The sequence below is a fragment of the Rhinoraja longicauda genome, chromosome 4 (assembly GCF_053455715.1).
Source record: "Rhinoraja longicauda isolate Sanriku21f chromosome 4, sRhiLon1.1, whole genome shotgun sequence".
NCBI lineage: Eukaryota > Metazoa > Chordata > Chondrichthyes > Rajiformes > Arhynchobatidae > Rhinoraja > Rhinoraja longicauda.
Genome location: NC_135956.1, coordinates 71032592 through 71057298, shown reverse-complemented (window position 1 = coordinate 71057298; position 24707 = coordinate 71032592). Strand labels below are relative to the sequence as shown.

Below are 24707 nucleotides of genomic sequence, written 5' to 3'. Positions count from 1 at the left end.
AGAGGTTGGTTATGGAACGCATTAAATCCAGTCTACCCAGCAGCCTTGACCCACTACAACTTGCCTACTGCCACAACAGGTCCATGGACGATGCCATCGCCCCGGCCCTACACTCATCCCTGGAACACATGGCTAAGAGGGACACCCACGTCAGACTCGTATTCATAGACTACAGCTCTGCCTTTAATACTGTTATACCATCCAAGCTTATCACCAAACTCGCGGGACTTTGTGTCGGCACTCATCTCTGCAAATGGATCCTCGACTTTCTGGCCAACAGACCCCAATCAGTGAGGATTGGGGACAAATCATCCTCTACGATAATCCTCAACACTGGTGCTCCACAAGGATGCATTCCCAGCCCCCTCCTTTACTCCTTGTACACCCATGACAGTGTAGTCATGTACAAATCTAATTCAATTTTCAAATTCGCAGATGACACTGCCATTGTGGGCCGGATATCAAATAATGATGAGACGGAGTGCAGGTAGGAGATCAAGAACCTCACTTCCTGGTGTCGAGACAATAATCTTTCTCTCAATGTCAGCAAGCCAAAGGAGATAGTGATCGACTTCAGGAAGCGAAGCGGTACACGTACCCCAGTTTGCATTGACACTGCCGAAGTAGAGATGGTTGAAAACTTCAAATTCCAAGGAGTCAACATCACCAACAACTTCTCCTGGACCATCCATATTGAAGCAACAACCAAGAAAGCCCACCAACGCCACTACTTCCTTAGAAGGCATAAAAAATTCAACATGTCTCCTACAACTCTCACCAACCTCTACAGATGCGCCATAGAAAGCATTTCATCAGGATGCATCACAGTTTGGTTTGGGAACAACTCCAATCAAGACTGCGAGAAATTGCAGCAAATTGTGGACGCTCCCCAGACCATCACGCAAACCAACCTCCCTTCCATTGACTTCATTGATACCGCACGCCGCCTCGGCAAGACGAGCAGCATAATCAAGGATGAGTCGCACCCTGGCCACTCCCTCTGCTCCCCTCTCCCTTCAGGTAAAAAGTATAGAAATGTGAAAACGCACCCCTCCAGATTTAGGGCCAGTTTTTTCCCCAGCTGTTATCAGGCAACTGAATCATCCTACCACAACTAGAGAGCAATCCTGAACTACTATCTACCCCATTGGTGACCCTCGGACTATCTCTGATTGGACTTTTCTGGTCTAACCTTGCACGAAGCGTTATTCCCTTGTCATGTATCTATACACTGTAAACGGCTCGATTGTAATCATATACTGTTGCTGACTGGATAGCACGCAGCAAAAGATTTACACTGTACTTCGATATATGTGACAATAAACTAAACTGAACTGAGAAATCTTCATGGATAGAAGAAACGAAATCAGCTCATCAAAGGGCTCAAACAGCAATTTTCAGAAGAATAGATTTGCTCACTCTTGGAAAACCCATTTATTAAAAACAGAAACAATTGGATCAACTATTGATGGATTGGTGCATTTGTTACTTCTACATTGAGCAAGATGGTGCTCTCTTGACAAAAATCAAACTGCAGCATAATCCCTGAATAACATAAAGTACATCTCAGGAGGGCAGGAAAAGAAATGAATGTGGAACTACTCTCATACAGAGAATAAGGACAGCTGTTTTGAGCACTGCCCTTTAAGTACTTAAAGCAAAATGCTGCAAATTTGAAAATGAAACACAAAATTCTGGAAGCAGAGCCGATCAGGCATTAGCTGAGGAACGACGCACATACTGTAATTAGTGTAGGAAAAAAACTGCAGATGCTGGTTAAAATCGAAGGTAGACACAAAATGCTGGAATAACTCAGCAGGTCAGGCAGCATCTCGGGAGAGAAGAAATGAGTGACGTTTTGGGTCGAGACTGAAGTCGGGGAGGGGGCGTGACAAAGATAGAATGTAGTTGGAGAAAGGAAGGCTGGAGAGAGAACTGGGAAGAGGGGGGGGCAGGGCCGTCTTAACGCATGGGCCTGATGGGCACTTGCCCGGGGCCCCACGAGCATAGGGGCTGATCTGTGTATGTTAAGTGACTTGCAATAAATAAATACTACTTTAAAAATGTAGGTTCAATAAGTGTTTTTTTTGCAACATTTTCGGTCCCTAAGTGTTTTTTTCGCAACATTTTCCATCCCTAAGTGCTTCTCACAGCAATCTGTTTCGCAACAATTAGCTCCCTAAGTGCTTTGCTTTTCCATCCCTAAGTGCTTCTCACAGCGATCTGTAAGTGCTTTTCGCAACAATGTAGCACCCTAAGTCCATCGCTAAGTGCTTTTCGGTAAGTGCTTTTCGCCGGCACGACAGGGGGGGGGGGGCTGGTAGGGAAAGGGGGGTGGGGGAGAGTAACGGTGGGGGCGACAGGGAGGGTGGGAGGAGGAGACAGTGGGGGTGGGAGGAGGCAGAGTGGGAGTAGTTGTCGTAGGGGCCCCAGTACACTGCTTTGTCCGGGGCCCATAATGCTGTAAAGACGGCCCTGGGGGGGGGGGGATAGAGAGGGAAAGCAGGAACTATCTGAAGTTAGAGAAGTCAATGTTCATACCGCTGGGGTGTAAACTACCCAAGCGAAATATGAGGTGCTCTTCCTCCAATTTGCGCTGGGCTTCACTCTGACAATGGAAGAGGCCCAACACAGAAAGATCAGATTGGGAATGGGAGGTAGAGCCACCGGGAAATCTAGTAGGTGGAGACGGACTGAGCGGAGATGTTCAGCGAAACGATTGCTGAGCCTGCGCTTGGTCTCGCCGATGTAGAGAAGTTGGCACCTGGAACAGCGGATGCAGTAGGTTGGAGGAGGTCCAGGTGAACATCTGCCTCACCTGGAAAGACTATTTGGGTCCTTGGATGGAGTTGAGGGGGGAGGTAAAGGGGCAGGTGTTGCATCTCCTGCGGTTGCAGGGGAAAGTACCTGGGGAGGTGGTGGTTTGGGTAGGGAGGGACGAGTGGACCAGGGAGTTTCGGAGGGAACGGCCCCTGCGGAAAGCAGGAGGAGGTGGATTTGGGAAGGTATGGCCAGTAGTGGGATCCCGTTGGAGGTGGCAAAAATGTTGGAAGATAATATGTTGTATACGACGGCTGATAGGGTGGAAGGTGAGGACAAGGGGGACTCTGTCCTTGTTACGAATGGGGGGAGGGGGAGGAAGAGCAGAGCTGCGGAATATTGAGGAGACCATAGTGAGTCTATAATGGAAGAGGGGAACCCCCGTTTCCTAAAGAATGAGGACATCTCCGATTCCCTAGTATGGGACACCTCATCCTAGGCGTAGATGCGGCATAGACTGAGGAATTGGGAGTAGGGGACAGAGTCTTTGCAGGAAACAGGGTGGGAAGGAGTGTAGTCAAGATAACTATGGGAGTCAGTGGGTTTGTTGTAGATGTCGGTCAATAGTGTGTCTCCTGTGATGGAGACGGTGAGATCCAGAAATGCTAGGGAGATGTCTGAGATGGTCCAAGTAAATTTGAGAGCAGGATGGAAATTAGTGGTGAAGTTGATGAAGTCAGTGAGTTCTGCATGGGTACAAGGGGTAGCACCAATGCAGTCGTCAATGTAGCGGAGGTAGAGTTCGGTGACAGGGCCAGTGTACGCCTGGAACAGGGATTGTTCGACGTACCCTATAAAGAGGCAGGCATAGCTAGGGCCCATGAGAGTGCCACTAGCTATGCCTTGGATTTGGAGGAAGTGGGAGGAGTCAAAGGAGAGGTTGTTGAGGGTAAGGACCAGCTCTGCTAGGTGGAGGAGAGAATTGGTAGATGGAGATTGGCTGGTTCTGCGGTTGAAGAAGAAACGGAGGGCTTTAAGACCCTCCTGGTGAGGAATGGAGGTGTAGAGTAATTGTACATCCACAGTAAAGATGAGGGAGTGGGGGCCTGGAAAACGGAAGTTATTGAGGAGACGGAGATCATGTGAGGTGTCTTGGACAGAGGTGGGGAGGGATTGGACCAGGGGGGATAGGATGGAGTCGAGGTAGGTGGAAATTAATTCGGTTGGACATGAACAGGCAGAAACAATGGGTCTGCCAGGACAGTTCTGTTTGTGGATTTTGGGAAGAAGATAAAATGTGGCCGTGCGGGATTGGGGAACGATAAGGTTGGAGGCTTTAGAGGGCAGAGAGCCAGAAGTGATGAAATCAGTAATGGTGTTAGAGATTAAGGCCAGGTGCTCGTCTGTCTCTCTTCCCAGTTCTCCCACCAGTCTTCGTGACTCCAACTACATTCTATCTTTGTCCCGCCCCCTCCCCTGACATCAGTCTGAAGATGGGTCTCGACCAGAAACGTCACCCATTCCTTCTCTCCTGAGATGCCGCCGGACCCGCATTTCATGTCTACCTGTATTTAGTGTTTCAGGTCAATGAGATGAAAATGATGTGATGAACAGCTTTCAGCAATACAGAGGCACAAGTAATCAACTAATGGGTCTGTGGTTATAGAAAGGGGCGGATTGACTCGGTGAGTCAAGTGCTGCAAATTAAAAGGCGATAAGAAGACCATTATGTAAATAAAATCTGGAATCAGAGGTGTTCAGGTGGCTCCAGTAGAATAACACCAAAGGATAAAACTTGATCATCTAGCAATCTTGGGAATGTGGCATATTAAAAGGTTCTTAAACTCTTGGAATGTAGTGCTCCAAATTACACATTTCCTGCAAGTAGCAGCCACACCTCCACCACTATGATGCTTTGGTTTATTTGTCCACCGTTCCTAACACTAGTTTTCAAGAGAAAATGGAAGCTGTGGTTAACAATTGAATGGTACAAAGGACTAGCATGATCATGCCTTCAGAGCATCCTGTGCAAGAATGCCTTCAATGACAATAGACAATAGACAATAGACAATAGGTGCAGGAGTAGGCCATTCAGCCCTTCGAGCCAGCACCGCCATTCAATGCGATCATGGCTGATCACTCTCAATCAGTACCCCGTTCCTGCCTTCTCCCCATACCCCCTCACTCCGCTATCCTTAAGAGCTCTATCCAGCTCTCTCTTGAAAGCATCCAACGAACTGGCCTCCACTGCCTTCTGAGGCAGAGAATTCCACACCTTCACCACCCTCTGACTGAAAAAGTTCTTCCTCATCTCCGTTCTAAATGGCCTACCCCTTATTCTTAAACTGTGGCCCCTTGTTCTGGACTCCCCCAACATTGGGAACATGTTATCTGCCTCTAATGTGTCCAATCCCCTAATTATCTTATATGTTTCAATAAGATCCCCCCTCATCCTTCTAAATTCCAGTGTATACAAGCCCAATCGCTCCAGCCTTTCAACATACGACAGTCCCGCCATTCCGGGAATTAACCTAGTGAACCTACGCTGCACGCCCTCCATAGCAAGAATATCCTTCCTCAAATTTGGAGACCAAAACTGCACACAGTACTCCAGGTGCGGTCTCACCAGGGCCCGGTACAACTGTAGAAGGACCTCTTTGCTCCTATACTCAACTCCTCTTGTTACGAAGGCCAACATTCCATTGGCTTTCCTCACTGCCTGCTGTACCTGCATGCTTCCTTTCATTGACTGATGCACTAGGACACCCAGATCTCGTTGAACTCCCCCTCCTCCTAACTTGACACCATTCAGATAATAATCTGCCTTTCTATTCTTACTTCCAAAGTGAATAACCTCACACTTATCTACATTAAACTGCATCTGCCATGTATCCGCCCACTCACACAACCTGTCCAAGTCACCCTGCAGCCTTATTGCATCTTCCTCACAATTCACACTACCCCCCAACTTAGTATCATCTGCAAATTTGCTAATGGTACTTTTAATCCCTTCGTCTAAGTCATTAATGTATATCGTAAATAGCTGGGGTCCCAGCACCGAACCTTGCGGTACCCCACTGGTCACTGCCTGCCATTCCGAAAGGGACCCATTTATCCCCACTCTTTGCTTTCTGTCTGTCAACCAATTTTCTATCCATGTCAGTACCCTACCCCCAATACCATGTGCCCTAATTTTGCCCACTAATCTCCTATGTGGGACCTTGTCGAAGGCTTTCTGAAAGTCGAGGTACACCACATCCACTGACTCTCCCTTGTCAATTTTCCTAGTTACATCCTCAAAAAATTCCAGTAGATTTGTCAAGCATGATTTCCCCTTCGTAAATCCATGCTGACTCGGAATGATCCCGTTACTGCTATCCAAATGCTCAGCAATTTCGTCTTTTATAATTGACTCCAGCATCTTCCCCACCACTGATGTCAGACTAACTTGTCTATAATTACCCGTTTTCTCTCTCCCTCCTTTCTTAAAAAGTGGGATAACATTTGCTATCCTCCAATCCACAGGAACTGATCCTGAATCTATAGAACATTGAAAAATGATCTCCAATGCTTCCACTATTTCTAGAGCCACCTCCTTAAGTACTCTGGGATGCAGACCATCAGGCCCTGGGGATTTATCAGCCTTCAGTCCCATCAGTCTACCCAAAACCATTTCCTGCCTAATGTGGATTTCCTTCAGTTCCTCCATCACCCTAGGTTCTCCGGCCCCTAGAACATTTGGGAGATTGTGTGTATCTTCCTCAGTGAAGACAGATCCAAAGTAACGGTTTAACTCGTCTGCCATTTCTTTGTTCCCCATAATAAATTCCCCTGCTTCTGTCTTCAAGGGACCCACATTTGCCTTGACTGTTTTTTTCCTCTTCACGTACCTAAAAAAACTTTTGCTATCCTCCTTTATATTATTGGCTAGTTTACCCTCGTACCTCATCTTTTCTCCCCATATTGCCTTTTTAGTTAACTTTTGTTGCTCTTTAAAAGAGTCCCAATCCTCTGTCTTCCCACTCTTCTTTGCTATGTTATACTTCCTCTCCTTAATTTTTATGCTGTCCCTGACTTCCCTTGTCAGTCACAGGTGTCTCTTACTCCCCTTAGAGTCTTTCCACCTCTTTGGAATAAATTGATCCTGTAACCTCTGCATTATTCCCAGGAATACCTGCCATTGCTGTTCTACCGTCTTCCCTGCTAGGGCCTCCTTCCAGTCAATTTTGGCCAGCTCCCGCCTCAAGCCTCTGTAATCCCCTTTGCTATACTGTAATACCGACACTTCCGATTTTCCCTTCTGCCTTTCCATTTGCAGAGTAAAACTTATCATGTTGTGATCACTGCCTCCTAATGGCTCTTTTACCTCTAGTCCCCTTATCAGATCAGGATCATTACACAACACTAAATCCAGAATTGCCTTCTCCCTGGTAGGCTCCAGTACAAGCTGTTCTAAGAATCCATCTCGAAGGCACTCTACAAACTCTCTTTCCTGGGGTCCATTTCCAACCTGATTTTCCCAGTCTACCTGCATGTTGAAATCTCCCATAACCACCGTAGCATTACATTTTTGACACACCAATTTTATCTCCTGATTCAACTTGCACCCTATGTCGAGGCTACTGTTTGGGGGCCTATAGATAACTCCCATTAGGGTCTTTTTACCCTTACAATTTCTCATTTCTATCCATACTGATTCAACATCTCCTGATTCTATGTCACCCCTTGCAAGGGAATGAATATCATTCCTTACTATCAGAGCAACCCCACCCCCTCTGCCCACCTGTCTGTCTTTTCTATACGTTGTGTACCCCTGAATATTCAGTTCCCAGCCCTGGTCCTCTTGTAGCCATGTCTCAGTGATCCCTACAACATCATACTTGCCCATGACTAACTGAGCCTCAAGCTCATCCACTTTATTTTTTATACTACGCGCATTTAAGTACAACACTTTAACTTCTGTATTTACCTCCCCTCTCACATCGGTCACAATTGGCACTCAATTTTATTTATTTGCAAATCTCTCTGCAAATTTCTCTTGGCTAAATTCATTACTGTAAAACTAAGTCTGGGAATTTAAGCATCTTGCTAATTTATACATTTTGACTTTCAAAATGTTCAGCCTGTGATGAATTCTGAAGATTAGTTGAAGTCTGTAGAAGGGTCTCGACCCGAAACGTCACCCATTCCTTCTCTCCTGAGATGCTGCCTGACCTGCTGAGTTACTCCAGCATTTTATGAATAAATACCTTCGATTTGTAACAGCATCTGCAGTTATTTTCTTATACTATTAGTTGATAGATGTAGTTACAAGCAACCATAGTTAAAATACTGTTGTTATTTTGCTTATTGTCCTGAACTTCAGGTGAAATTCTTGGCGAATAATTATCGGTAGCGTTGTGCATGGGGTTTTCTTTTGCCTCATTTTAATATAAACTAGACCAAGTGAACTCGTTGGGCCCAAACCTCTCCACCCTCTCCTCCCCCCCCTCCCCCCTCCTCCCTCCCCCTCCCCTCTCCCCCTCCCCTTCCCTCTCCCCCCCTTCCCCTCCCCCCACTCCATTCCCCTCAACCCCCCTTATCCTCCGTCCTCCCTCCCTTCCCTCCCTCCACCTCCCCTCCCTCCTTCCCTCCCCCCTCCTTCCCTAGGGGAATGGATTTAAACTTAAAAATGTGAATAACTTAAAAAATATAACACTGATTTCAATGAAACTTCTTCCATTAGCACCAAAGGGACAACGGTGAGTAAGGTAGGCCTAAAATTGTACTATCGTGTACCGGTTTGACTGCAGTTCAGGAACAAACAAACAAACAAACGAGAGTTTTAGTATATAGATGACAGCAACTTTGTACAAATGCTGAGATGCAAAGTTATTAAAGATTTTTGAGTTGTAAAAAGTACTTTTTTGCAATGATTCTTTTCACGAGAAAATAATTAAATTATCTGAGTAGAATTTGTCCAGGGATTCCTGAATTATAGCTGGAGTCTCACTGTACAACAGCAGACCTATACAATTATCTCAAAAATAGTATAAATGTTGATAAATGTTTTTGTTTGGTTTCTGCGGATCATCTGCCAAAGGTCCGCAGGAATTCCAGATGACCCTACCCAATAATTCCCCACATTTTGTATATTTGCCAGGATGAAGATGAGGTGGATTCCTACACAATGGTGAAGACCAGTCATGCAAGCACAAGCACCATAAGGGCAACCAGTACAATGAGTGAAGGTGCTCAAACCATGATTGAGCACAACAGTACTATGTTGGAATCAGACTTGGGAACCATGGTAATTAACAGCGACGAAGAGGACGGAACCATGAAAAGTAAGAAAAAAATATTTATTTTCATGTATGTATTGAATATTATGAAATTCTATTTTTGCAAGAATGTTTATTTATTTAGTGTGTTTACCAACATTCGGTTCCCTAAGCACTTCATTAAAATGAATGCCAAGTGAAAAGGATAGCTATTTGGCCAAAAGATCATGGTGAATTGCACAGATACCCATAAAAGTTTTATGTACCGTATATCCCGTCGGCTGATTTTGGCTAATCAGGCTTCATGGTAATGTCCAACTTTAAAATGAATGAATTCAGCTTAAATTTAGTTAAATTGGATGTTCTTGCCAACTAACCAATGACAGAGCAATGAAGACCAATATGAGTCAGGCAGCTTCCACACCATTCTGAGTACATTCTAAAATCCTGGTATCTGGGAGAGAGCATGTGGTATACCAGAGGAATCGATCCTTTAAAAGGGATTCTCTCCCTTTTAAAGTCATCATAATCTCACTTCTTTGATGCATTTTGGGAACCTGTTCCAACAATACCATATTCTATCCTTCATCTGCCAGTGTCTTGTCTACTATTTCCACATATTAAATTAAATTTCAGTTACGGAGTTGTATTTACATTTTACAATTACAACCCATCTCTCCAAAGAAGTTTAGTTGTCTAAGCATTGGATAAACTGGAAGGAATTGATGTGCCAGGTTTGTGGTAATCGTTCCCTCTCACCTCAAATGTTCCAAATCAGTTTCCCAGTCCCTCTCCCTTCCCACCAAAAATGATTATCTGGTTATATTGAAGTAACATTTTTCTTTGAAATTCATCCTTTGTCAGTAGTGGAAAACTTGGCATTGGTACATCATCATATTGTACTCTGCTTCCAAAATTCCTTCCCGTTGGAGGGAGAATCCAATGTACTGATGTGATAATATATCGTGTTTAGTGCAACCGACTTGAGATGAATTTCCGAACATCTGTTTCTTGGCAAAGCGTTGCTATTCTGTTTGCTCTTGCCTGAGAACTGCAAACGGAGTGCTTTACTAAATCACATCTTAGCACGAACAAATTTTACTCATAGAGTTCTTGGCATTGAATTAGTGACATTGACAACAGGCACAAGGTGCTCCATTGATGGCAGGCTTTAATATAAAGCTGGGAATTTTAATAGCCACAAATCCATGGAATGTGCATATTTTATGGGTTTCACGAGTTGGCATCCGATCTGGTAAAACTTTGCCTTGGCTTGCTAATGCGAAAGGGGTGCAAGAGGTTTGAGAACCAATTGTTCTTCCTTCCCAGCACTCTGGTGAATTTAGTGGCTCTGACATTTGCACCTGTTTCACACCAGCAATGAAAGACTACTTTCTGCTCCGTCTTTTATTTTTCAGAGCTCAGATCTGAATTTCTTCTCGTTTTGGCTCTTGGCTTTCAGTGAATGCAGGATGAAAACTAACAGAAAGGATTCTTGTGCAGTTGTAAATTAATCTATATGATGTCACACTTTATCTTATTCTATAATGAACCAATATTAACTATTGTAATCACTTTCAAAGTGCGGCCTTGATTGCTCTAAGCTAATTGTGCGGAGAGAAGAGGGATTTGCCAGATTTTGCACCATTGTGAACAATCCAGTGGGCACTGCTTGAAAGTATATTTGTAGTATGCAGATGCCAAATGGGCTTTCTGTGCTATTCCTCTGTGATTAAAAGAGAGTGCCAGAATCACAAGCTTACACATGAAGAATGAACGTTGGCATCTGGAAGCAGAGCTCCGCATCAGTCAGCATGTTCAGGGAAGGTGGAGGGAAAGAAAGAAAGTGTGAAGGAAAGAAACCATCCCAGGTTTTTGAGCTACGTAGAATTGAAATTTAATGGAAAAATGTATTGTGAAACCTATCAGTGCCTTTTTAGGCATGATACATATTGCAACGGTGGACTATAACTTTCCATGCATGCAATGTGCCCATATCTGAAACATACTGGCCATGTAATGGTTATGGGCTGTGTGCATATTGTAAAGAAGCTGTGATTATATGTTTTGGGGACACTGCGAGCTTTCCAATCTCATCTCTGCCACCACACGCCTGAAATTCAAATTCATGAAGTGCGTGCCATCTTCTCCATCCACCTCAGCACTGTTTTGCACCTGTTTCCCAAGGTATTGCACAATTTCAAAGATAGACACATCAAAAAATCTACCATTAGTATCGCACTATCTTCTGCATCTGTTTTCTTTCTCTTTTTGCATCACCCATATTCTACTCATATATGGTATAATTGTATAATCTACCTGGATAACTTGCAAAACAAAGTTTTTAATTGTATCTCAATACAATAAACCAATAATTCAGACTAACTGAACATCAATGTATTACGATGACATTGGTGCCTATTGGCCATCTGATGTTAATATTACATGTCTAATGCTGTAATCCACTAATAGTTTTGTCAGTCAATATAACTGTTTTGGGTTGTTCTTCCACGAATAAGGGCTAAATTCATAAACTTTCATGTCATAGAGTCATAAAAAAGGGGGCCCTTTGGCCCCTGTTGAACAAAAGTTTGACCCGTTTGCTGTTAGCATATGAACCGTTACAATTCATATCCAACGCCATCAGATTAAAAAGACTAGGCTTGTATTCACTGGAGTTTAGAAGGATGAGAGGGGATCTTATAGAAACATTTAAAATATAAAAGGACTGGATAAGCTAGATGTAGGAAAAATGTTCCTAATGTTGGGCGAGTCCAGAACCAGGGGCCACCGTCTTAGAATAAAGGGGAGGCCATTTAAAACTGAGGTGATAAGAAACTTTTTTACCCAGAGAGTTGTGAATTTGTGGAATTCTCTGCCACAGAGGGCAGTCGTAGCCAAATCACTGGAAGGATTTAAGAGAGAGTTAGATAGAGCTCTAGGGGCTAGTGGAATCAAAGGATATGGGGAGAAGGCAGGCATGGGTTATTGATTGGGGACGATCAGCCATGATCACAATGAATGGCGGTGCTGGCTCGAAGGGCCGAATGGCCTCCTCCTGCACCTATGTTCTATGTTTCTATGTTTCTAAAATTAGCTATTGCCCAAATAGGATTTCAGCTTGTGGACCAGTCCTATTTTTTTATAACCAATTTAAAAAAATTGAATTAAAGTGTTCCCCCAGTGACACTTCACCCACACTTACCCAGTGCCATCGCTCAATAAAAGGTTGAGTTTTGCGCCTGTCTATTAGGGCTACCAACATATTGCTTGAGGTTGGACCTGACCTACCATCTACCTCATTGGAGACCCTCAGACTATCTTTAATCGGACTTCACAGGACTTATTTTGCATTAAGAATCATTCCCTTTATTTGCTATCTGTACACTGTGGACAGCTTGGTTGTAATCATGTGCAGTCTTTTTGACAACTGTACCTCTGTACACATGACAATAATAAATGAAACTAAACTAAAAACTGAAGAATGGTCTCAAACTGAAACATCGCCCATTCCTTCTCTCCCGAGATGCTGCCTGTCCCAGAGTTACTCCAGCTTTTTGTGTCTGTCTTGGTTTATTCCTGTATATCTGCAGTTCCTTCCTACACTAAACTAAAAACTTTCCGGGACACACATAACAAATTCTGCCCCCATTTAACCCTTTAGGACAATGATTTGTGCAGTTATTACACTTATGAGAAGTTCATGTGAAACCTTTAGTAATTAATTATACTATGTGACCATTAGTTCTCTTTCTAAGTGTTATTTTATTGTTACTTTGAGCAGGCTGGAACTTGTCAGTGACTAAGCACACAGAAGATTCTTTTGTTGAGTATAGAGCATTGTTGGTGTCACTTAATGTTAAAATGATACTGGTACTTAGTGTCTGAAGTTCTGGTAAATCAAACTGGGGGAATGGGGAGAGGGGGGGGGGGTTGGTGAAGGCACAAAGTGTTGGAGTAACTCTGCAGGGCAGGCAGCATGCCTGGAGAACATGCATGTGATGTTTTGGTTTCGGGACCAGACTGTAGAAGGATCCTGACCCAAAATGTCACCTCTCCAAAGATGCTGCCTGTCCTGCTGTGTTACTCCCGCATTTTGTATCTTTTTTTATAAACCTGCATTTTTAAACCAGCAACAATCCCTTGTTTTTCCAATCAAACTGGTTTGGAATCAATGGTTATAAATTAAAGTAAATCGCTGAGTGAGCCGTGTGATTTAAGTGAAATACAATACCACACAACAAATAAAGACATTCGAACCACTGGATTTCCAGATAAATAAGGTCTCCAAAGAGTGGAGATACATATTGAGGTAGCTATAATGGATAAACCAGAGCAGATGAAAATAATTGCACTAGCTCAAATGGGTCCCTAGAGAATACATTAGATGTTTTACAAGAACGTTGCAACACATCTAGAAATGAAACAGTTGAACATTACCAATATTTTTCTCACAGCCAGGAGCAGTAAAAATCCTTTGATATTTTCTTAATGGAGCTAAGTTATTAACTGATAATTGCAGGTTTGCAGGAGTCCCTTATCAGAGATTGAATTGTTCATTGAATCTGGAAGTTTAGCCTGAGGCAATGGCAACAACATAGACAAAATAACTCTCAAAGTCTACAGCGATTTACACAGCCGCAGAGCTATCCAAAGTCAGACTCGAAATGTTGGATGACCAACAGATGTGTTATGAAGTGCAAAATAAAAGAATAAAAGAATAAAAGGCAGTGGAAAATCTATTGAACTATACAGCCAGAGCTGATTAGGAGTTGCAGGTATTGTGAATTACAACATGAGCAAATTAATAAGAAATTTCTTGCATATATGTGTGTTAAGGTTTGTGAGATAATTGATGTACTAAAACTCCCGTTTGTTTGTTTGTTCCTGAATTACAGCCAAAACGGTACATTTTAACAGTGCAACAATTTTAGGCCCACCTTACTCACTGTCGTCCCTTTGGTGTTAATGGAAGAAGTTTTATTGAAATTGGTGTTATATTTTTTAAGATATTCACATTTAAAAATTTAAATCTATCTCCTAGAGAGGGAGCGGAAGGGGGGAGGAGAGGGCGGGGGGGGAGAAAAGAGGGGTGGAGGGGAGGAGGGAGGGTGAGGGGAGGAGGGAAGGGAGGGGGGAAGGGAGGAGGGGGGAGGAGGGGGGAGAGAGGGGGAGGAGGAGGAGGGTGCTGCACCAATGCAGGAGAGGTTTGGGCCCAATGGGTCCACTTGGTCTAGTAATTTCTAAAATCAGAGTACAATGAAGAGAATATTCTGATGATTGATTTTTCATCTAAGAAAGCAGGTTATTTTTTTTATAACTGAATGAAACTTGTCCATCAGTTGACAATGAAAATAATAGGAAGGTCAGGGAGTTAGGGAATATTGTACAACTGAAGAATATGAAGAAAGGCAGTGGAAAATCTATTAAACTATTTAAACATGACAATGAGGATTTTTAAATGTTAATGTTGGCAGAGCAACAACGAATGTGGGACCGCGAGCCAATGGCAGGTTGGTAAAGGTGGGGAGTAATGGTCAGAGAGAAGAGGCAGCAAACTCCAGTTTGCAGAGCATGGTGGTTTGTCCAGATTTGCAAGCTTTTGTCCAATAATTGGACAAGATGTTTCAATAAGAGATAGGGGTGAGACAGGAGCAGAATAACTTTGGAGCCATGGATTTAGTTGGTTTTTAGGAATGAAGATTTATGGGATTGGCAGCTCAGCAAAAAGTGTTAAATGGGAAAACAATGTTTTGAATGGTCTAGATGAAGTTGACTATCGACCGTTGCTAGCCAGTGTATTAGGGACTGAAAGGAATGCTTGGGAAAGAAAGGGCGCCTTCAGCCTTTCCAATTTCTGATGAGAGAACATTGAAACTCAACTGAGACTGGATGTTGGACAACTAGTTTGACAACACCAGCAATGGACAAATCTTGAACAGATGGAGAGTTAACGCTGGATGCTGTCAGAATATTCGTGAAGCCTAACTCTATGTCTGCTTGATACCTTGATCAAAAAGTTAAAATCAAGAAACAGGCAAAGCACATATAATCAGATGTTTTAGATTTAAGAAAATAAGTATATTCCATCTTGCAGTGTCATATTTATGCATTGCCTTGGTACTGTAGTCCAACGGCCAATAAAAACAAGTTGAGGCTGGCCAACTTTATATCATATGGGACACTTATAACTGGCGCTTGGTTGTTGAAGCAGCATTAAAATGTGCCTTGGAGCAAACAGTCATTTGATCGCCTTTTAAGTTAAGGAAACTGAATGGAAGTAGGAAATCCAGGAATGCAAAGATGAAATAATGTTTTAAAGAGGAAAAATAGTTTTAGCTGTTATGCTTCTTGGAATTCAAATTAAATTCAAATATAGCAAAGCTATCATAAAATCAAAAAACAAAGATTGAAAGTTTTCATAGCATTCACATTTGGTTTGCATTTGATGTTCAGATGTTCAGTAAGCCAGTGGTTTGAGTTAGAACAATAGAGTATACTAGGTTCCTTTTAAAAATATAATCATATTTTTGCAGTTCAGTTCATGAATAGGAAAGACATTTTCTTATTTGCATTGATGGCATATCATATTAAAATTGCTGGGATTCTCAGAACTGGGTGATCCATGTAACTTTCCAGTAAAATATTCACAATGTTATTTGACATGTTCCAATAATCAAACAGAATTGTTAAAGTTAAACAATAACTAAAATTAAACAGAGAATTTCATAAAATGTAACAACTGATGTCTTGTTGGCCAACCTGATCCTCCATCGAGCCCTTGACATTCAGTGTCTTGCTAATTCGTATCCAATTATTTTGTCAATGGATTGGAAGTTTCTGTCTCTATTACCCTTTTAGATATCCTCATAACTCTGTTTTAGTCCTTTCAGGCATTTAAAAACAAAATTCTCCCATGATATTAACCTCTCAGTAAGGGTAATAATCCTTGTCTTTCCACCCCATATTGTTCTACAACTCAGGTAAATCTCCGGTAGACACAAAATGCTGGAGTAACTCAGTGTGACAGGCAGCACCTCTGGAGAGAAGGAATGGGTGACATTTCGGGTCGAGACCCTTCTTCAGACTTCAGTTAAATGTCCACTCCATCTCTTCCATTCCCAAAAGAACTCCAACCGATCAAGGAAACAATTTTGGAAAGAGAAACAAAGTGAACACTTCAGTTTGAATACCCTTTGTCACTACTCACCAAAGATCTTCTACCTAAAATGTTATGCTTATTGGAAAGGGATCTACAGTGCATTCAGAAAGTATTGAGACCCCTTCACTTTTTCCACATTTTGTTACATTACAGCCTTATTTTAAAATGGATTAAATTCTTTTTTTTAAATCATCAATCTACACAATACCCCATAATAAAAAAGCGAAAACAGGTGTTCAGAAATGTTTGCAAAATAATTCAAAAGAAATAACTGAAATATTACATTTACATAAGTATTCAGACCCTTTACTCAGTACTTTGTTGAGGCACCTTTGGCAGCAATTACAGCCTCAAGTCTTCTTGGGTATGACGCTACAAGCTTGCCACACCTGTTTCTGGGTAATTTCTCCCATTCTTCTCTGCAGATCCTCTCAAGTTCTGTCAGGTTGGATGGGGAGCGTCAATGCACAGCTATTTTCAGGCCCCTCCAGAGATGTTCAATCTGATTCAAATCCAGGCTCTGGCAGGGCCACTCAAGGACATTCACAGACTTGTCACGAAGCCTCTCCTGCGTTGTCTTACAATACAATACAATACAATATATCTTTATTGTCATTGTACAGGGGTACAACGAGATTCGGAATGCGCCTCCCATACGATGCAATAAATTAATTAGCTAGTCAGTATTAATTTAAACAACCCAATGAAACAAATTAGAACAGTTTTAAAACAGAATAAAGTGCAAGTAGATCTGTGCCGGTTCACTGTGCCATGTGACCATCCGGCTCAGCAGGACCGGTTCATAGCAGCTATGGCCCTGGGGATGAAGCTGTTCCTGAGTCTGGAGGTGCGGGCATAGAAGGCCTTATGTCGTCTGCCCGATGGTAGAAGTTCGAACAGACTGTTGCAGGGGTGTGTAGAGTCTTTGTGGATGCTGGTGGCTTTTCTGAGGCATCGTGTGTTGTAGATGCGCTTAGGGTCGTTGTCCTATTAGAAGGTGAACCTCCGCCCCAGTCTGAGGTCCAGAACACTCTGGAGCAGGTTTTCACCAAGGATCTCTCTGTACTTTGCTCCGTTCATCTTTCCCTCGATCCTAACTAGTCTCCCAGTTCCTGCCGCTGAAAAACATCCCCACAGCATGATGCTGCCACCACCATGCTTCACCGTAGGTATGGTATTGGCCAGGTGATGAGCGGTGCCTGGTTTCCTCCATTGGCATCAGGCCAAAGAGTTCAATCTTGGTTTCATCAGACCAGAGAATCTTGTTTCTCATGATCTGAGAGTCCTTTAGGTGCCTTTTGGCAAACTCCAAGCGGGTGGAGTGCTGCAGATATCGCTGTCCTTCTGGACGGTTCTCCCATCTTCACAGAGGAACTATGGAGCTCTGTCAGAGTGACCATCAGGTTCTTGGTCACCTCCCTGACCAAGGCCCTTCTCTCCCGATTGCAGCCAGCTCTGTGAAGAGTCCTGGTGGTTCCAAAGTTCTTCCATTTAAGAATGACGGAGGCCACTGTGCTCTTCGGGACCTGCAATGCTGCAGAAATTGCTTTATACCCTTCCCCAGATCCGTGTCTCGACATAATCCTGTCTCAGAGGTCTACAGACAATTCCTTCATCTTCATGGCTTGGTTTTTGCTCTGACATGCACTGTCAACTGTGGGACCTTATATAGACAGGTGTGTGCCTTTCCAAATCATGTCCAATCAATTTAATTTACCACTGGTGGACTCCAATCAAGTTGTAGAAACATCTCAAGGATAATTAATGGAAACAGGATGAACCTAAGCTCAATTTTGAGTGTCATAGCAAAGGGTCTGAATACATATGCAAATGTGATATTTCAGTTATTTCTTTTTAATTACTTTGCAAAAATTTCTAAACACCTGTTTTCGCTTCTTCATTGTGGGGTATTGTGTGTAGATTGATGATAAAAAAAAAGAATTTAATCCATTTTAAAATAAGGTTGTAACGTAACAAAATGTGGATAAAGTGAAAGGATCTGAATACTTTCTGAATGCACTGTAACAGAATGCAAAGATGGAAAGAAATCATTCCTATTTTCTTAAAGACTGCTCGACAGACTCCAAAATTTGTCCATAGCTAGTGAATGATATTGAGAATGGAGAGATCCATTTCACTGAAATGTCCATGAATCTTTCATTGAAGTTAGTGGTGAGTGCACCCTGCCACAGATCGCAAAATCTAGGCCATAATTTCCTTTGTAATTTTATTCATTCATTTTATTAATTGTCCAAATGTGTTTACCACATTTGGCCACAAGTTGGCTCCATGGGAATAACTCTTTTCCAACCTGTCGATCTCAGATGTTTGCCAACCATCAATAGAAATACCAATATTCTAGGCAACAATAAATTAGCAAGAGTAGCAAGAATCAATAAGTGACTTTAGACTTTACTTTTTACTTTAGAGATACAGTGTGGAAACTGGCCCTTCGGCCAACCTAGTCCGCACCGACCAGTGATCACCCATACACTAGCACTAACGTACACACTCGGAACAATTTACAAAAGCCAATTAACCTTCAAACCCTTTGGATATAACTAGATAGAGCTCTTCAGGATAGCGGAGTCAGGGGGGTATGGGGAGAAGGCAGGAACGGTGTACTGATTGAGAATGATCAGCCATGATCACATTGAATGGTGGTGCTGGCTCGAAGGGCCGAATGGCCTACTCCTGCACCTATTGTCTATTGTCTATTGAGTGTGGGAGGAATCCGGAGCACCCGGAGAAAACCCAGGGAGAAGGTACAAACTCCGTACTGATAGCAACCATAGTCAGGATCGAACCTGGGTCTCTGGCGCTGTAAGGCAGCAATTCTACCACTGCGCCACCGTGCTACCCTAGGTGCTTTCAAAATTAACCTGTTTGTGGAGTTCTAAAGATGGATATAAATCATTTCAGCTTCAGTCATACCAACATGCGGTGAAGCAGTTAATTTTTAGTAAATTGGATGGTTCTTGTAATTATGGTCGAACTATATGTAACTTTAAAAGCCTTAAACTTAGAAAGTTTGTCCTGTAATCTTGTGACAGTGTTGTCATAGATGCATGTAGATTTTCTTTATCTGTACTTTCTCTGTAGCTGTAACACTATATTCTGCACTCTTTAATTTTTCATTCGTACTACCTGATGTACTCGTCTATGCTATGATCTGTTTGGATAATACTCAAAACAAAGTTTTTCACACTTTCTCAGTACACTTGATATACACCTGTTATCATAAATCAACGCAGTGTTGGAATTGCAGAAGGATGAGATAAAATGCATGTAAGACCTTATTATTGCCAGTGAACAAAAAAAAATGATGAATCACATTTTAAAAGGCAGACTTGAAAAGGAAAGAAGTATGTGCAGTGCATTGTTCCTTAAACTATTTGTTTTCGTCTCTGCAGTTTCATGCAAATGAGTGGGGGGTTTTTTAAACCAGTTTTTAAAATCTGTCTCTGGCATTTACTTGGGTGAAAGGCAACATAATAAAGATTGCAGCTGATGCAACTGTCATTTATTGTGTGAAACAGCACTGATACAATAGACTTTTAAAAGCAGGAAAGCACATAATGCTGTTAAAAATTGGCAAGAGGTGCTGCCTTCCTGAATGCCGGACCCCAGGTACTAAATTATTGGGAGCTCGCTGCCCGACCAGTAACTCAGTAGGAGTAGTGTCCCAAATACTCAGGTAAACAAATGGTCTCAAATACTCAGGTGAACAAATGTAAATATTTTAAACATATCTTTCCTGCCTGCTACAGTGTTGCCTGTCTTTATGAGAGAACAGATGAGGATGGAGAATGTAGCAGGCCACTTTCCACACTATCCTGGAACTGAGAAGAAATTGGGTTGAAAGGTTGCAGTTAAAATTGTCACAGGCAAATCAACTATTGGAAGACTCCTCAGTGGACTGTTGCTGCATTATGTCTTGGCGTGACCTGAATGCCTGTTCGTGACTTCTCAGTTCATGCGAATCAGCTTGCACTGATGCGAGGCAATCTGGTTTTAGACAATCTGGTTTTAGATTATCTAATTATTTTATCGATGTAGCAGTATTTCAGACATGTTTCCTTATCTGGGAAATAGTACTCAATGGAAAAATGTTCACTTATTCAGTAAAAAGGGCTCTTCATGGCAGTATTGTCACCAGGCCACTTAAAGCTAATTTAGGACAGGTTAAATAAAATAAATGGGTGTTGAGGTGTGGATTGAAGCAGGAAAAAGACAGTTAGAGGGAGGGAGTCCAGACCATAGGCACTTGGTCGCTGGAGGCAGAGTAATTACATTTGCGATTGTATATAACTCCATGATTTAATGAAGTAATGGTGCAACACAAAATAATTAATTTACATTATACAGAAGATGGAGGGTTATATTTTGTCCACAATGAATCCTTCACTGCACCTTATGATCTCTGTTGGTCTGTTTTACTGCAACATTATCACTGGCTAAACAGGCTAATGTTTTTCTTTGCTCCCAAGGTCCATAGATAACTGTCTTATCGTTAACCTTGCTATTTGTTGCATATCTCTCTATTGTCTTTGCTTACAAAGAAGCAGACAGTCTTCCATATGTACTTGAAGCAGTCATAAAATCCCTAAAACATTGCTTGCTCATTCCAGTTTAAAACAAATAGCCCAGCAATGCCATTTTAAACTGGTCAAGTTTGAAAAGGCCCTTGGTTCCAGTGAAGTTTCAAAGCAGACAATCCATTGCTTGATAGCCTTCTGAACTCAAATTAGTGTTGACTGTGCAAATTAGCCATTTGTTATATAGCAGTTATATCTAAACTGCTATTTTACTGGTAGAAGGAACAATTTTGAAGATTTCTTCTCATTGTGACTGTTCCTTTGACATGTGTCTGATAGCTATTTATCGACTCCAATCTTGCACTTGCCTACCACCCATAGAAGTACTTCCAGCATGAATTTATGAGTCTTTCTCCCTCATCTGGAAAGAAGAGAGCATGTCAGGGAATCTTGGTGATGCCGTAATCATGACTATCTTCAAGAAAGAGTTGGTCCAATTTCTAAAAATACAGAGGAGCTTCCTCCTGAACTGAGAGAAACTGATCACAAGAATTCTTCTTTTTGCTTTCTCTATGGCCTAAAACCTCCTCCCAGGGTTGTATGATGGATTCTGTCGAACAGGAGCATACAGGATTGTCACAGCCTGACATATCCAAGGAAAAGGCACAAAGTAACAGCAATTACTGTTGATAGCTCCATAAAGGGCGGCACGGTGGCGCAGCGGTAGAGTTGCTGCTTTACAGCGAATGCAGCGCCGGAGACTCAGGTTCGATCCTGACTACGGGTGCTGTACTGTAAGGAGTTTGTACGTTCTCCCCGTGACCTGCGTGGGTTTTCTCCGAGATCTTCGATTTCCTCCCACACTCCAAAGACGTACAGGTATGTAGGTTAATTGACTGGGTATATGTAAAAATTGTCCCTAGTGTGTGTAGGATAGTGTTAGTGTGCGGGGATCACTGGGCGGTGCGGACATGGTGGGCCAAAAAGGCCTGTTTCCGCGCTGTATCTGAAATATGAAATAAATAAATAAATCCAAATACATCATGGAGAATCCTCCTCACAAATTAGTCACCATTATATATCTACAATGTTCTAGCCAAAGAGTCAATTGCAGATTAAATACCAGCGCAGACTGGTATTAATCCTCACATTAATCTTCCTAATCCTTTTTTCAGCATGACTGCACCTTGCCATTAATAAGCTTCCTTCTGAAGTCGAGTAATCTATAGGATGGAAGACAAACTGATTAAACGACACTGTAAAACTGAGTTTATCCTGACCTCTGGCATCGACTTACATTACACAAAAAAGGCTTGCATATGTGCAACTTTGAACAATTCCTTTACTGAAGCATCTGTGGAATGGGCCTTGCACAAAATAAAGGCCTCTACCACCCTGACCTCATAACACAGTGTGAACCCCCAAATACCAAAGTCCATCACAAGACCTTGGAAAATGTTGACCACTTGCCATTTCTCAGGGAAGACAGACATTCAAAATGTAATTCACTGCTGCCTATAAAGTGTGCCATTACAGCCTTCACTGGACTGAGAAAAGGAGTGTTCCAAAACCAAACCTGCCCCCATTTTCATGGTCTACCAAGCAACAACAATCTCAAGTATTCTTCGGACACAAGGACAACTTACAGTAGGCATCCAAAAGGACTGGGAAGTCTCCAACAATATCTTCCATTTCCATTGACAGCATCCGCTCCCAGGGTTCCACCCCTAGCAACAAGGCTATGATCATACTCAACTAGCCCTGGTGCGCAGGACACATTTTCCGGACTAAATAATAGGAATTCTGTTTTGCGTTTATTGTGCCAAGAGATTTCCAGAAGAAAATGTGTCCTTGAAATTATACTACATCCTCAGTGACTCGTAGGAGTTCCTGGTCTGTGACTGCTCTAAATGGAGAATTCAGGAAGGCACTAAACACCCCAATGGAAAGACCACATAAAGTGGAGAGGAACACACATTGTCACAAACAACATTCCCCCAAATTCTATCAAGCATCTTCCGCCCTACCTGTGACACGGACTTTAAATCTTCTACAAGACTCTTTAAATACCTCAGAAGCCTGTCAACCTTGGCCCGAGGGTGCCCATGAAGTGTTTTTGGGTCTCGACCCGAAAAGTCACCCATTCCTTCTCTCCTGAGATGCTGCCTGACCTGCTGAGTTACTCCAGCATTTTGTGAATAGATACCTTTGATTTGTACCAGCATCTGCAGTTATTTTCTTACTTTACATCTACAATGTTCTACTCCTGTCCACTCTGCTAATCCTGTTTCAAACTAGTTTTCAACATCTTTTGTTTCCCCATGAACAATGTCCCTTAGAGTCCTACTTTGCACACCGTCTTTATTTTTGCCTAATGAGTAGGTACTAAAACCCTTTACTTGCTTTGTGTGTTTTTGTCGGGAAAACTAATGCAGAAGCACAGAAATAGTAAGGTTGTTCCTTCTTTTCCCCCGGCATCTCTGTGGAAAGGTGAAGTGGCAAGCTGTGCCTGGCCAATGTTCAGAAGAATTTTCTGACAGACTCATTAAGGATGACAACTCAACTGAATGTTGCTTTCTAACATGCCGGTTGGCAGTTTCAGGGCTTTTATTATTTATCCAGCATGTTCATTTGTAGCAGACTGGTTTTCTATTCTATTTGATTGGTTTTAAACTATCAACAAATATTATTTTCCTTGTAATCTTAATATATATATATTGTTTGACATTTTCAAACATCAAATATAAAATTGCATTGTTTGTGGCATCCTGGCAGTGCATCTCTTGTGATGTCGTATTCAGCCATTGGCATAGTTCACTATTTAAAATAGTAGTTTAATTTAGAGTGTTTGATCTTGTGGCCTGTGTAGACGTGGCCTCGAGATGATTTTACAAAATTCATGTTGTGCAGCTGTGCCTTAGATGGACCTGCTTTGTATTCTATAGAGGAGGTTTTGCATATTCATGAACGACTAGACTTCATACAGAATTTGAAGATTAAGAATGTGGCGAACTGCACAGACACAGGAGATGAAATGTAATACAGAGAAGCACAAGTGATGAACTTTGCAAGGGAAAATAAGGTGATGCACCTCAAACTAAGTAGGACAATTTTAATGGTGTGGTTGGCAGATCATGGGGGAGTTCAAATGCACAAATCTTTGAAGGTGGGTGGCGAAATGAACATGCCTGCTCAAAAAAAAAGTTCTATCCTCGTCTTCATTAACATAGGCTTGGAGTATAAAGATAAAGAAGTTTTTGACCATGATAAAAAAATGTCTCATGGAACATGGGCCTTAGAACAGAACAGTGTAGTACAGGAATGCCCACCTGTCATTTTGAACCTCCCAGTTTGTACCCAACCCAGACTACAGGTTCCGACACCTCCCAGTTTGGACCCAACCCAGACTACAGGTTCCGACTCCTCAAGGTCCTGTCATCCTCCTGTTCAGCATTTCACAACTATAGAAGGCAGACTATAGCTCTGCCTTCAATACTGACATCCCCACTAAGCTCACCTCCAAACTCCACCAGCTAGGCCTCAGCTCGTCAATATGCAACTGGATCCTGAATTTCCTGACGGAACGCCCTCAGGCAGTGAAAATGGGCCTCCACCTGTCCTCCACTACCACTCTGAGTACTGGCACACCACAGGGTTGTGTATTGAACCCCATCCTCTACTCCCTCTTCACACATGACTGTGTTCCTGCATTCGCCACCAACACCATCGTCAAATTTGAGGAAGACACAACAGTGATCGAGCTGATCTCCAACGGCGATGAATCAGCCTACAGAGCGGAGGTGCAGAACCTGGCGAGCTGGTGCTCAGAGAACAACCTGTCCCTAAACACATCTAAGACCAAGGAGCTAATTATCAACTTTAGAAGGTCACAGAATGCGGAATACGCTCCAGTCTTCATCAACGGAGACAGAGTGGTGAGAGTGTCCAGCTTCAGGTTTCTGGGCACCCATATTTCAGAGGACCTCA

General features: G+C 42.5%; 1 protein-coding gene across 2 annotated transcripts in view; it reads left to right on the top strand.

Annotated features, from left to right (window-relative positions):
* Positions 1 to 24707, top strand: part of stk3 (serine/threonine kinase 3 (STE20 homolog, yeast)) — a 276140-nt gene that overhangs the window by 199764 nt on the left and 51669 nt on the right. Inside the window, exons 9-10 of one of the 2 annotated variants that reach the window (XM_078398046.1) lie at positions 8903 to 9086; positions 10439 to 10569. In XM_078398046.1, coding sequence (XP_078254172.1) covers positions 8903 to 9086; positions 10439 to 10485 — 231 coding nt within the window. In that variant the 3' untranslated portion in view covers positions 10486 to 10569. Of the gene's footprint in view, positions 1 to 8902; positions 9087 to 10438; positions 10570 to 24707 lie in introns of those variants that run through there. The other variant, XM_078398044.1, reaches the window with a different exon arrangement.